At 42.5% G+C, this 14,973-nt stretch overlaps 1 protein-coding gene across 4 annotated transcripts in view; it reads left to right on the top strand.

Annotated features, from left to right (window-relative positions):
- dock11 (dedicator of cytokinesis 11) overlaps positions 1 to 14,973 on the top strand; it is a 322,191-nt gene that overhangs the window by 186,531 nt on the left and 120,687 nt on the right. For 3 of the 4 annotated variants that reach the window (XM_063060509.1, XM_063060506.1, XM_063060508.1), the window contains exons 34-38: positions 1,668 to 1,789; positions 2,846 to 2,963; positions 11,139 to 11,205; positions 12,415 to 12,462; positions 14,193 to 14,335. In XM_063060509.1, the coding sequence (XP_062916579.1) occupies positions 1,668 to 1,789; positions 2,846 to 2,963; positions 11,139 to 11,205; positions 12,415 to 12,462; positions 14,193 to 14,335 (498 nt within the window). The remainder of the gene's footprint in view (positions 1 to 1,667; positions 1,790 to 2,845; positions 2,964 to 11,138; positions 11,206 to 12,414; positions 12,463 to 14,192; positions 14,336 to 14,973) is intronic. The other variant, XM_063060507.1, reaches the window with a different exon arrangement.

Below are 14,973 nucleotides of genomic sequence, written 5' to 3'. Positions count from 1 at the left end.
ATGAACTCTAATTAGTCTCAGCAGCTCTGTTTTGGGGAGGGAACAAAAGATTATTGCCATAACTTTAGGAATAAATTTATATGCCCACAGACTCAAATTAGATTTAATTTGTTTCACTCAGTAACCAAGATCCAGAAATAAAAGCAGATGATGACGTGATTACAATGAGCAAATGAAGCTGCTTAGCCTTATGATAATTCATCCATCAAGAGAGATTCTAAACGTTTAGATATTTAATCAGAATATTACTTTATTTAACTTTCATCTCGTGTTTCCATGTGTTCATTGTTTCTGTAAACTTGGCCTTATTCCACCTGTTTAATTGTACTGATATTCTGGGTTAATTATTCCTGTGCAGCTCTTTAAGGACATTTCTCAGACATACTTGAGATGCCAGGTTTGATCATAAATCTAGCTTGGCACTGCAGAGCAGACCTCATGGGTTTAACTCCTCCTCCACTTTTGTGCCTCAGCTGCTGGAACTTGGGTTAGTTGTCAAACCAGAAGCACAAGGGTGTGCAGATGCTGGAATCTGGAGGAACAACCATGATGCTGGAGGAACTCAGTTGGTCAGGCAGCATTTTGTGAAGGGTTAATGATTCACTTTGAGTCTCTTCTGGATTGGAAGGACGTGGCTATGGTATAATGATTGAGTGAGAATGTGGTTGAAGAGCAGTAGAATTCACTAAGTGGGAGCAGTGAGAGAGGTTCACACAGAACTCCTTTCAAAGAGTGGAGGGAATACCTTGAAGAGACTTGGCAAATTGGTGACACTAAAATCTGGAGCAACAAACAAGAAGCTGGAAGAACACAACAAGTCAAGCAGCGTCTGGAGAGAAATGGTGTTTTGAGTTGAAACCTTTCTTCTGAATGCAGATACAATGGCTGCAAGTCAGGAATGTAACTTCTGTATTTGTCTGGGTGAGTGAAACTGCAGCAAGAAGCTAAGTACATCCATGACAATTACAAAGGTTCATCCATGACCCTAAAGACTCGCCACTGCTTTACAGATACTTTGGAGCTGTACCATCTACAAACACATCTCAGTTACTTAAACCATTCAGACCAGACTTTCAAAACCCACAACCTCTATCATGAAGGAAAACTAAGGTAGCACATGGGATCACCAGCATCTGCAGATTCCTCGCCATTTCTGTGACTTGGAAATATATTTGTACTTCTTCCTTAAAGCAGGATCTATGTCCTGAAACACACTCCTAAATGCAATGGGACTGCCAAAGATGGAAGGGCTACAGTGGTCCAAGAAGGTGGCTGAAGACCATGCTTGGATGGACAATTATTGTTGACTCTGCCAGTGGTGTAAGCAACCTGAAAAATTATTGGACTAAGAAGAAATCATGTGAGACTCTGCTTGCTTTGTTTTCTATTTAGGATGACCATGGAGTTTAACATAGCATTGACAATGCTGATCATTGTTCATCAGTGGATGGCATTTTATCAGTTATGACCAAGTACTGCATGTTTCCAAATTTACAATAATTTACAATGATTTTACTTTCTTTCCATAATACATTCATAAATTTCTGAGTTGTTGCTTCAAAGTCCAGACCACCCCTTAAATTGGTGTCACTTTCTCCAAATGTAAATATTGCCTTGTGTCTAACTGTAAATTCTGCTTGTTGTGACTGTGGCTTTATTTTTGTCAGTAGGATACAGCACGTCTTGTGGGCCGGTGTTGAAGCGTGATGATTCCAGAGGCACCTTGAGCAATGAATTTAGTGCGTGTACACCAGAGAGAGCTGAGGAAAGGCGGAATTCCATGGACTTTGTAAAGAAAATTCTTTCAACTTGGTCATTTGTTTTTAAACCTTAATTCCATATCCTGGTGCAAAGATGGAATTTTTCAGAAATATGTCAAATGCATCCAACATTAAGAATTATACAAGCAAGGCTGCCACATTGCTAGAGTGTGTTGTCTATATTAATGAGTACTTTTAGTCTGATTGAGAGACTTACTTCCAGTTTTTTTTTAAATGGTATTAGAATCTCAAAAACAGAAAATGTGTGAGAAACACAGCAGGTCAGAGAGCATCTGTGTAGAAAGAAGCAACACTTCAGGTTGAAGGCCTTTTATCAGAACTGTTGGAATATTAACTCCGTTTCTCCCTTGGCAATGCCCGACCTGCTGTTAATATCTGAAGTTGAAGCCACATTATCTTTTCTGTGGGTAGGAGGGCTTCTTGGCTTGCTGGACCTTAATGAAGAGAAATTGGAGAATATGTCATGTGAAGTTATATAGTGTTGAGCTTAATATAGTTTCATTTAATGCCAGAGAAATGTACCATATACAATATACATCCTGAAATTATTTTTTGGATTAATATGCCAATAATCTTATGCAGAATCAATGATTTGAGTAATATACTTGATAACAAGGATATATAACTTAATTCTTGATATTGTTGCTTGTGAGCTACCAGTTCAAATCCAGAACTAACAGTTTGGTCTTGATCCGTTTCCTACTCTGTGTCCAGCCATAGTTGGGGGTGGGGTGGGGGGTGGGGAAGCTAAGAATAGTCAAGGTTCTATCCAGCTGCAGGCACGGGCATAATGGGTTAAGTGTTTCCCCTTTGATGTCATGTGTTTAGTGCAATCTGATCCATAGTTCTGGTTATTCCAAACCTTGAGGAAAATGTTAACAAATCTAATGTTGGGATGAAACTAAACAAGGCAGAATTCCTGTTTACTGACTTCTGTGCCTTATCTGAGTGTTGGAACATTCCATGTGAATGAGCAGTTCAGCTTCTCCATGGATGGCTGTGAAGTTAAAGTCAGTAGTGTCCAGCTGCTCCTGCACATATTTGTTTATGAACTTGTCTTTCAGAGTCAACAAAGACGAAGCTCAACAGGGAGCAATTTATCCAACTACGGCAAGTTAGACCAACATGAAATAAGAAGTCTCCTTATGTGCTTTCTACATATCATTAAAACAATGTCGGAAGGTATGTTGTTCCCTTTAGGAACGTGTTCATTTCCAACTCCGTGACAAGGTGTGAAATTGATACACCGATAAGGGGTAACGATTCTTTTGATAATATCCTGTGACTCAGTTTCTGGAGCATTTTAACTGTATGCAACGTAGAAGACGAGCAAACCTCCACCGCCCCCCAAAAAAAATGTAGTATTCCCAGTCCAGTGAAAATCAGTTGTGAAAATTCCTCTCCAGTCTGAGCAATGCAGAACAATAAAGGAATATATTTTTGTGTGTTGCTATTGCTGTGCCAAACTGGAACCCATCCAACTCCTTTCTAAAAATTCTGCTCCAACAGAACTAACAAAAGCTCTCTTGAATTCTTTGAGAACTGCCTTACCACTCTCGCACTCAGTTGCTTAGTCTTCACGAATGTATTGCACAACAATAATCCAGCAATAGGCTGACAATTGTATTTTTGCATAAATCTTCTTCAATATTAAACAATATCAGCTGAATATTAACCAGTGTGTCAATAACTGATCAAAGGCCCAATTCAGGGATAAGCTTTCAAATGTTGGTTGAAAGAACAGGAAAACAATCATCAGAGTGGTGAACAGCCACAATCGTCCTGTTGTAAATATAATTAATTTGTTAACTTTTAAAATGTAAAACACTCAAACACCAATCCTGTATATGGAAAACAGACAGAAAACCAATGTTTAAAAAATTTTCAAAAACTGCAGATGCTGAAAACTAAATTAAGTAAGAGAAAATGCTGGAAAATCTCAGCATGTCAGCCACATCTGTGGGAGGCAAAATGGAGTTATGGAGTTACTGTTTTGGGTTGAAGTTCCTTCATCAGTATCCCTTATGTAAGGATAACCGTTGATATCCCTGGACCGAACACCAGGTAGAAGTGTTTGAATGGCAAATCATTTGATTGGTGGTGCTGAAGGACAAGCGGATTGTAGAGAAGAGGAGCCATGCAGAGCATCTCAGAGGAAAAAATAATTTAGACTATGTCACTTTGCATTGTTGCTTTTGCCTCATTTGCTCATTGCAATCGAGCCGTGCCATTGTTCAGTCAGGAATCCATTGGTTGAAGCTGTAAGGCTGCCTTGAATAAAGCTCCCAGGTCAGAGCAGCAAATAGAATCTGATTTCACTCGAACGCCGATCCTGAACTTGGTCAAAGCTTAGTGGAACAAGTTACCAGGAAGCTGCCTCTGCCAGTGAAAATGTAACAAGCAGAATCTATGCATATGTGAAAAGACATGATACAAAATAATGTTACTGTCAGAAGGAATTGTACTGTAGTACATGTATCTAGGCCTTGGATGAAAAATACTTTGGTTGCATAAGTACCTTTAAGAGCTGTGCGCTGTGTGTTTGACCTTTACATTATTGTATCTGTTAAAGAGTTAGTGGAGTGTTGTTTAAAAAGTCCAACCTTAACATTACTGAACAGTGATACAGAAAACCCCCCACAAAAACTACACTGACAGTGGGATGAAATGTTACAGCTGAGGTAGTAGCAAGGTAAAGAAAGAATGGTAATGACCAGTGATAGAGTGGCAGATATGTCAATGAGCTAGAAATATTTGTGAGGTCACAAACAAGAGGAAATCTGCAGATGCTGGAAATCCAAGCAACACACACAAAATGCTGGAGGAACTCAGCAGGCCAGGCAGGAGCTATGGAAATGAGTAACAGCTGACACATTGGGCTGAGACTCTTCATCAGGAATGGAAAGGAAGGGGAGATTTCAGCGTAAAAAAAAAAAAAAGTGGTGGGGGGGGGGAGAGGAGAGGAAGAAGTACAAGGTGACAGGTGATAGGTGAAACCGGAAGAGTAGGAGAGGGTGAAGTAAAGAGCTGGGAAGTTGATTGGTGAAAGAGATACAGGTCTGGAGAAGGGGAAGTCTGATAGGAGAGGATAGAAGACCATGGAGGAAAGGGAAGTGGGAGGTGCACCAGAGGGAGGTGATGAAGAGGTAAGGAGATAATGTGAGAGAAGGAAACACAAATGGGGAATGGTGAGGGTGGGGTGGGGGGGGGGATTACCAGAAGTTCAAGAAATCGATGTTCATGCCATCAGGTTGGAGGCTAACCAAATGGAATATAAGGTGTTGCTCCTCCGACCTGATTGTGGCCTCATCACAGCAGTAAAGGAGGCCATGGACTGACATGTCAGAATGGGAACTGGAAGTAGAATTGAAATGGGTGGCCACTGGAGATCCCACTTTTTCTGGCCGATGGAGCAAAGATGTTTGACGAAGCAGTCTCCCAACCTATACAGGAGGCCACATGGAGGCACTGGGTTCAGTAGATGAACCCAGCAGACTTGCTGGTGAAGAGTCATCTCAGCTGGAAGGACTGTTTAGGGCCCTGAATGGTAGTGAGGGAGGAGGTGTAGGGGCAGGTGAAGCACTTGTTCCACTTGCAGGGATAAGTACCAGGAGAGAGATCAGTGGGGAGGGACGAGTGAATAAGGAAGTCATGTAGGGAGCAATCCCTGCAGAAAGCGGAAACTGTGGGAGAGAGTAAGATGTGCTTGGTGGTGAGATCCTGTTGGAGATGGCTGAAGTTACAGAGAATTATGTGCTGGACACGGATGCTGGTGGAGTGGCAGGCGAGGACAAGAGCAGCCCCTATCCCTGGTAGGGTGGCGGGAGGATGGGGTAAGAGCAGACGTGCGTGAAATGGAAGAGATGTGGCTGAGGGCAGCACTGATGGTGGAGGAAGTGAATTCCCTTTCTTGGAAGAAGGAGGTCATCTCAGTTATCCTGGAAAGAAAAGCCTCCTTCTGAGAGCAGATGCAGCAGAGATGGAGGAATGGGGAGAAGAAGATGGCATTTTTACAAGTGATGGGTGGGATGAGGTATAGTCCAGATAGCTGTGAAAATCGGTGGGTTTATAAAAGGTATCAGTAGCTCATCTGTCTCCAGGGATGCAGACAAAGAGATTAAGAAAGTGGAGGGAGGTGACTGAAATGGACCAAATAAACTTGAGAGCAGGGTGGAAGTTAGAGGCAATGTTGATGAAAGTATGGGTGTGGGAAGCAGCATGAGTGCAGTCATCGATGTAGTGTAGGAAGAGGTAGGGAGCAATGCCGGTGTAGGCTTGGAACATAGACTGTCCCACACAGCCGACAAAAAAGCAGGCATAGCTGGGACCCATGCTTTCACTGCTTCACCAAAGCTTTCAGTGAAAAGAAACAACTTCAAAACTGCTTTAGATCTGGCACTGCAAGGTTGGTGGGTTTATGGACAGTTTGTTGAGGGAATTAAGATGAAGCCGTCTGTCACAGAAGGGGACACAGGGATGTTGTCCTCCACTGTGGAAATGATTTTCAGAAATGAGTTGTTCTATGTGAAGCATGATTGCAGGCTTGCAGTGGTCGAACAGTGGTAGATAGAGGATGGTGTGCAGTGGTTGACTTGGGTATGGACGATGGGTGATGAAATATGTGAGCAATCGCTTGGTTTGACTCCAGTATGCAACCACAACACCATTCTGCTGCTGTGCATTGAGGGCATCCTTCTAGTAGATTAAGTCATAGAGTGAGTGAAAGAGAGAGAGAGACAGAGAGAGAACACACACAGTAATAGGCTAACCAAGTGCTGCCACCCTGTTTCACTAATCCCATTTTATCTTCCCCATATTCCCATTCATTCTTTCTAGATTCTAGCCCCCACCTAAACACTAAGTGCAATGTACAATGGCCATTTAATCTACCACCCCATGCAACTTGGAGATGAGGGAAGAAACTGGAAGTGTGGGCTGCAATTGAACCTGAGACTTTGGCACAGTGAGGCAGCAGCTCTGCTAACTGCAGCACTGTGCTTCCCAGTACCAGGCAATAGCTGAAAATCATTGCTGCCAATTTCAGAAGGGGATGCTGTACATTGCCTGGGGAACATCCACAGAATCTGCAGTCAAAATGATATCCTCAGCACCACAACGAAAGTTCAATAGGCAGGTACTGGGGAGACTGAGCAACCACAGAGTATGACTCCAGTGGAAGAAATGAAGAATCATGCAGCCAGTAATTCATTTGGTGAGTTTATATTGGGTGACGTGATTAAGCTTCACTGTTTCCTGGGGGCTGCTTCATCGTAACACAGAGCTTTCAGCATGTTAGATCCCCTCCACCAGTTGTTAGACAAAATGGAGCATCAGGGTGAAGAGTGGAAATAGGTGTGAAGGTGTGATCAGGTCTATAGAGCAATGCTTAGCAGTAAACCTTTCCTGGCCTTTTATGACAAGCACAACCCACTATGGCCGTGGTGCTGTGGTTTTTTGGTGAGCACTGATATCAAGTGATCTTTAGTCTGAATTCAGCATTCTCATGATGCAACTGCACACATCTGGATTAACCCAGCGAATACCATACCGCAAAATAGTTGACTACTTCAGTTGTGTTGTCACAGATCCCCCGTGGGGAGGCAACAGTTAATTTGAAACGGAATTTGTCAGTCATCAGGTTTCAGATTTGATTTTCCAGTCATAGCTGGTGAGCTCACCAGGGCTAATTGTACAGATGTTTCTTTCTGACAAGTGCGGGGGTGGGGTAACATAGCCATGTGGAGTAAGTGGTGAGGAACGGGTTCATTAGAGAAGTCAATGTTGGTGGGTCAGGGCAGTCTGAAGTTGAGAGCATGGATTCGTGATTCTGAAGGTACACCGCATTGGGCTCTTCTAACTGTAAACTCAAATCCCCAAGCTAAGACAATGTATTTGGACATGGGATTGATGTAAGGCATGGAGGATCTGGCGAAGTCCTGCTCAGATGCAAGATCAGTGTGAATAGACGTCCTTCATCAAGGATTAGCCTGGATCTGATATCTGGATGAGACTCACTCCCAGTGGCTAGGAGTGTTCCTGTTTGCATCGTGACCCTCTGTAGTGCACATATTGTCACCTTTCTCTACCTGGGTCACCAAATGTTCCCTTTTATCTAACATCTAAGTGCTGTGATAGAAACAATGAGGCTGCAGTTGTTGGAGAAGAGTCCTAATAGTTCACAAGACATAAGCTGGCATCGTTGCTGCTGGTACACAGGTGAGATGAGAGGGGTTTCCAGTTGCATTCAGAGCTCAGGGATGAGCAAGGAGAAGCAAAATGAACCTAAAGGGATAGCACAGACAGGAAGGTCGATGGAGATGCTTCCAGTGATCAGTATGATTTGGCCGTTAAGGCTTAGAGCATTACTGTGGTAGAGCTGTTGAAGCCCTGGAAATTGGGAGCCATGTACCAGAGAGGTTGGGTCAACTGATGTGATGGAGGAGTCTGAGTCTGAGTTTACTGGGCAGGTGGTAGGATGTAACTATTGATGGATAAAGCAGAGACCTGGAGTTTCCAGACACTTGCACTGTGACCCACAGTGTGCTGGAGGAAGCAACTTGACGGAATAATAACAACACTCTTGTAGGTGTGAATATTGCAGAGATCAAAAGAAGGTGTAGATCAATTAAAATTTATAACTATTTCACTTTTACCACTGTACCATTGAGAGCATACTCACCAACTGCATCTCAGTGTGGTATGGCAATTGTCCCATATCGGACAGCAAAGCACTCCAGCGTGTTGTGAAAACTGCCCAGCGGATTATCGGCACCCAATTGCCCACCATTGAGACATCTACCATAACGCTGCCTGGGCAGGGTGAAAAGCATTATCAAGGACGCATCTCACCCTAACCATGGACTGTTTACTCTTCTCCCATCCAGTAGGCGCTACAGGAGCCTCCACTCCCGCACCAGCAGGCACAAGAAGACCTTCTTCTCCCTGAGGCTGTGACCCTGCTGAACCTCACATCACAGCGCTAAGCAGTATTGCACCCATATTGTGCTGTCTCAGTACTTTTATATTTGTGTGCTATAGCACTTACTTTTTATTCACAGTTATTTTGTAAATAACACTGTTCTTTGCATTTCTGGTTAGATGCTAACTGCATTTCATTGGCTTTGTATCTGTACTCAGCACAATGACAATAAAGTTGAATCTAATCTAATGTAAGTATCAGATATTTGTATGGTCAGACCTTAGTAAATAATTAATAAAATCTAGACTGTGAGTAGATATATAGGTTTATACAGTCTACCTGGGTCTAATATATGTTTGTTACTTGTAATTAGTGGAAGGGGGTGTTTAATATATTGTGTTATTACCCTTCTAGAGCTTTCTGCATGAGAATCAGAGCTATTATCACTAACTTAAGTAATGTGAAATTTGTTTTGCTGCAGGAGTGCATTGCAAAGACAAAGAAACTACTGTACCTTACAAAATCAAATAAATAGCACAAATCAAGAACAACAAAATAGTTTTCATAAGCTCATGGACTGTTCAGAAATGCCTTGGTGATGGATGCCACCTTCTTGAAGATATCCTCAGTGGTGGGAAGGATTATTTTTCTGAGCAGGCTAAGTCTATAACACTCTGCGGCCTCTTATAATCCTGTGCATTGGAGCCAGGCTGAGATGCAGCCAGTCAGAGTGCTCTCCAATACCCAGTTCAAACCAGTGCTTTGAATTTAAATGCACTGTTATATCAGTTTGTATATTTTAGTTTAGCTTCAAAACGAAGAAAACTGGAGGCCCTGTAGTCACGGGGAATATATAAACTCTACACAGCTAAGGACTGAGCCTACATCATTGGAGCTGTGAGACAGCAGCAATACCAGTGGAATCACTGTCACGATCTCAAAGGAAGCTAACATCACCCCAGTATGTAGTCCCTCATTAATCCCCTAATTCACTTTATTGACACACTGGACCTCCAGGCTTCTGAAGAATTGAGAGACAATAGACACTGAGTGAGCTTCAGGCCATAGTGAGACATATCCATGCCATGTGAATCAGTGAATGTGAATGCTTCTCCAAGTTGGTCTTTGAGGCAGAAACAGTGTGAGCAATAGATTGGCCTTTGAACCATCCTGAAGTGTGCATGCACTCTCACTGATTTTCCCTTTGCTTCCCTCATCTGTGCTGTGCCCAATCTTCAACACTGTCCCAAGAAATGATGAAAGACGAGGGTTATTTTTAGAAACATAGAAAACCTTACAGCACAATACAGGCCCTTCGGCCCACAAAGTTGTGCCGAACATGTCCCTACCTCAGAAATTACTAAGCTTACCTATAGCCTCCTATTTTTCTAAGCTCCATGTACTTATCCAAAAGTCCCTTAAAAGACCCTATCGTATCAGCCTCCACCACTGTTGCTGGCAGCCCATTCCACGCACTCACCATCCTCTGAGTAAAATATTTGTCCCTGACATCTCCTCTGTACGTATTCCCCAGCACCTTAATCCTGTGTCCTCTTGTGGCAACCATTTCAGCCCTGGAAAAAAGCCTCTGACTATCCACATGATCAATGCCTCTCATCATCTTATGATGAGCATCTTTTGTGTGAGGAAGTTGATAAGCTTCTGCAGCAGACCTACCAGTTGTGAGAGTGTGTGAAACTTTGCATTTTCACTGGCGTTCTTTGCTTTGGCATTAGTGTCTCCCTCCACTGCCTTTCCCCCTTCCATTTGAACTGAGAGCAAGTGTCAGTCACTCAGCCCATCAAACTGGCTCCACCTTTTAATAAAATTATGGGTGATTCAATCATAATCATAATTAAATATTCCCTCCTGGTCGAGTAACCTTTAAACCCTTTGGCTATCAGTAATTATCTAACTCTTCCTTAAAACTACTCAAAGACTCTCTGATTCACAGTCCTTTGTAGAAGAGAGCTCCAAAGTATCTCAACCTTCTCAGCAAGAGAAAAAAGCCTTTTTCTGTCTTAAAGGGAAAACCCATTTTTATTATTAAGTAGTGACTTCCTATTTGTGATTCCCCTTAAGAGAAAGCATCCTCTCCACATTTTCCCTGTCAAGACCACTCCGTCTCTTTCTTTTAAACAAATGTATCCTCTCCAGCCTCTCCTCATTAGAGATGCTTTCCATTCTGGGAATTAGCTATACATGAACAGCGCAAAATGAAGCATAGGCTCATCCAGTATCTGAGCTATTTCTCACTATCTTCCCTACCACTGACATAGACTCTCTGGCCTTTAATATCGTGGATTATCCTGGTTCCTGTCTTGCATAAAGGAGACATATTTGATGATTCCCTCAAAATTCTGATGATGCTGACTTGTTATTTATTTCCATAAGCTTGCATTTTTATATAACATTGTAATCTCTATTTTTTCTTAAAGATGCTCTCTTGGCGTACTGGAATAAGATGTCCCCTCAAGAATTAATGGATTTTCTCACAATTTTAGAGTAAGTACATATTAGGGGATTTTTGAGAAAGGAAGCTGATGAACTAATTTTTATTTGTTTTGAATAGAAGGTGATACAGTACAATATAACTGGTACAGTTCTTCCAGTATTAGACAGTTAATCACCACCAGCAGTAACATTGCCTGCACTTTCATTGTATGTTATGGGAATCAAGTGGATTTCCCTAAGGTTAAGGTGCTGTAATTTTCCTAACATTTGGCGAAGCAGGCTTCAGGGAAGAAAGACCATGGGAGAGATCTTGGAGGAAGGAGGAAATTGGGGAATAAGTTGGAGATTGAGGGTAAAGTATAAAGAGGGTACATGGAAAAAGTGTACATCGTTGTCTCCACGTGGATGTGTGCAGTGTGCACGTGTGTATGGATTGGGGGTGTTATTGGTGTGTATATTGTACGTCTATTTTATGTGTGTGTCTGTACTCACACTCCACACTCCACACATCAATCTCCAATCCTTTGTGTCTGCCAAAGAGGAAAAAGACAGTCTGGACTGTCAAAAATGCTGCAGATTTGTGCTGTAAGTTTGCCAAACTCTGCCTCATTCCTTAGTACATTTGCTGTCACCTCAATATGGAAGCAGGACTAGTCCTCAAGCTTGGAGGAGTTGTCTGAGTGGAAAACCTATCTGGCCATGAGGTAAATGCACCTTTCTGCTACCAGCCTCATTACAGTTGCTGGTGGACTTTGGTTTCCAGTATGTAAGAGCGATTCCCCATGCAAGTTCTGGAGATATACATGAGCTGAAGCATTTGAGGTTTCCCCTGAAAAACCAAGGTTAACTTTGTTAGAAAGGAGACACAGGAGACAGTAGATGCTGAAATCTGGAGTAACACAGAGGATGTTGTGGAAACTTAGTAGGCCAGGCAGGATCTATGAAAGGAAATAGACAGTCAAGATCCTCCATTCATTGCTCCTTATGATACTCTCCACCATGTATTGAGATCTTCTGGCCCCCTGTCCCCTCCTCTTAAAAGTAGTGCAGGTAAAAGATCTCAACCTGAAATATCAAATGTCCATTTCCCTATATAAATGTTGCCTGACTTGGTGGGTTCCTTCAGCTTAGTGTCTGTCTGGTAGAAAGAATCTACTTTTGGATCAGTATAATTCAAGAAAAAAATTAGATTTGCATTTGGAAGAATGTGATCAAAATAATGTGTGAATATACCAATCATTGACTGTTCTATTCTTATAGGATCTGCCTTTACCAGTTCAGATACATGGGCCGGAGATATATAGCAAGGTACTGCCAGTATTGCTGTTCCCATTTTGAGGGAGGGTGGTGGCTTCTGAATGTTTAGAATGGTGGCATCATTCCATTTTATACTATTTTTGATGGAAACATTTCTAACAGTCGCTAAAACAAGGAAAAGTATTTAAATGGATGAGAATGACTGGGAGATTTTTCTCAAAGCCCTTTCTATATACATTTTTGAATGTATCAGACTCTCTTTTTGTAGGCATGGAGCACAGATTTCCAACCTTTCATTGATTATATTCCATCTAATCTAAAATCCTGCCAGCATTTAGAAATTGGGTGAAAATTGTGGTCCCTTGACCAGATCCTATTCCCCGCAGCCTTTATCCATCTAAGAGGGCACACACCAACCTCTGCACTTGAACATGATTTGCATTTCCAACAACAAATGCAAAGGAAACCCATTGAATGGGTCTCAACTGCTTTCCCCAGGATTTCTGTTAGTGCTGTAAATGGTCCTGCTTCTCAACCTGTCTCACTCCTTCTGTGATTGCTCTCACTTTCCCCACTCTTCCTTCTTTGCTACTCTCCCCTTCTCTACTCTGCTCCTCCCATTCTGTCCCCTCACCTCTACTCTTACTCTATCACACTCTCTCCCCTACCATCTCCTATTCTTCCCCTCCTCCCTCCCATATCCTCCTACTCTCCACCTTGCCTATCCCCCTCCCATCTCCACCCATTTTCAGCCTCCCCTGTCCATCACCAACCACTGTCCCTTCCTCTCTCCTCCTCCTCCTCCTCTTCCCTTTCCCTTGGGAAACAGAAGCCAGTGATGATACATTAAATCTGTGGCTCCTCGCAGATGGGTGTTTTGGTTCCAAGGTACTAATTTTGCCGGAGGGTGTTCAGAATCAGAGCAGGTACACCACATGAAAGGAAGGCATACAACTCACATGCTGGTTTGAAGTGAGCTCCCCTGCCCTTTCCTACCTCCCCGTACTGGCTCATGGCTCTTCTGCACAACACAGTACTGTTGAAGTGTGCAGTAGTTAGTGACCAGAGTGAGAGTTGTAGACCTTCACTGTGCTCCAGGTAATAAGGTTTGTTTTCATGCCCCTCTAAGCTTTTTCACAAGTATTTGAAATCTCTGCCCCTTCCCCTCCCACCCAGTGCTGGGTTCTCTGTCTTAATATCTCAATCTCAGACTTGCTCCCACTTTTCCTTTTCCAAGAAAAACCATACTAACCTGCTCCATGTTTCCTTATAGTTCTTCCTTGGAAATCTCCTTTGTATTTTGTCCAGGTACAAATGCAAGTTTATTCTTTCTTTCTGGTCAACCCCTGTTGCACTGGAGACTCCAGAAGTCAATCATTCTCTCATTCATCCGTGCCAAAATAATTTGGCTGTAAACCACCAGAATGTGCTTCATTTTTCCTGGCCGGTTTTTGAATACGAGAACCACGAGACTGCAGCTGCTGGAATCCAGAGCGAAACCAAACTACTGGAGGAACCCAAAGGGCCAAATGCAGATCAGAAAAGGCAAGGTGCTAGTCGGCATTTCAGTCCTGATGCAGGGTCTCAATCCAAAACGTCATCATCACTTTGCTCAAATGCTGCCTGACCAACTGAGTTTCTCCAGCATGTTTTATTGTTGACTTGAGTGAATTAAATTTTAAAATTGTTGTGCTTATCATGTGCATCGTAAGAATGTCTTGATAAAAGAATCTGTCAGTCATTGACTGACAAGTAAGTATAAAGTATGTTTCTGCTTCCAGAGTTCAAGAGGGCCTAAGCTTCAAGTACTCTCCAGCTGACAGGAAGTCTCAAACTATGCCAGCTCTCTGGAGTCGTGCAGGAACAGCACACGCCAGGCTCCAACAGATCAGCCACATGGACAGCTCATTTACCCTCAACCACCGTATGTTCAGGAACCCCTCCTTTCTCCCTCTTCCCCTGCATGTTCTTTAGACTGACATCGGGTCAATAAGAATGCATGCTATTTTGTTAAGTATCCTACTGGCTATCCGGCAAGTGCCCCTCAAAGGAGCAGGTGCTGATCTGGGCTTCAGCTTTTGGACAGCATATGGAACTGCTGCCTCACAGATCCAGAGACCTGCATTCAATCACGTTGATTTGCCAATTGACCTGCTGATTAGCTCCAATAAATTTGCCCCTGGTGAATGTCGGTGATAGAATGGCAGAATCTGGGGAGAGTTGAAAATAATTAAACAAAAAACTGGATTGATGTAGGATAAGGGAAAATGGGTTCAAAGTAAATTTTATTCTCAAAGTACATATATGTCAGCATATATAACCCTGAGATTCATTTTCCTGCTGACATACTCAGCAAATCTAGAATAGTAACTATAACAGGGTCAATGAAAGATCAACTAGAGTGTAGAAAACAACAAGCTGAGCAAATACAAATATAAATAAATAGCAATAAATAACAAGAATATGAAATAACAACATAATGAGTCCCCTTAAAGTGAGATAATTGATTTTGGGAAAATCTCAATAGATGGGCAAGTGAGTGTAGTTATCCTCTTCTGTTCA

The sequence above is a fragment of the Mobula hypostoma genome, chromosome 10, assembly GCF_963921235.1.
Source record: "Mobula hypostoma chromosome 10, sMobHyp1.1, whole genome shotgun sequence".
NCBI lineage: Eukaryota > Metazoa > Chordata > Chondrichthyes > Myliobatiformes > Myliobatidae > Mobula > Mobula hypostoma.
This window is presented reverse-complemented; position numbering and strand designations above follow the sequence as displayed.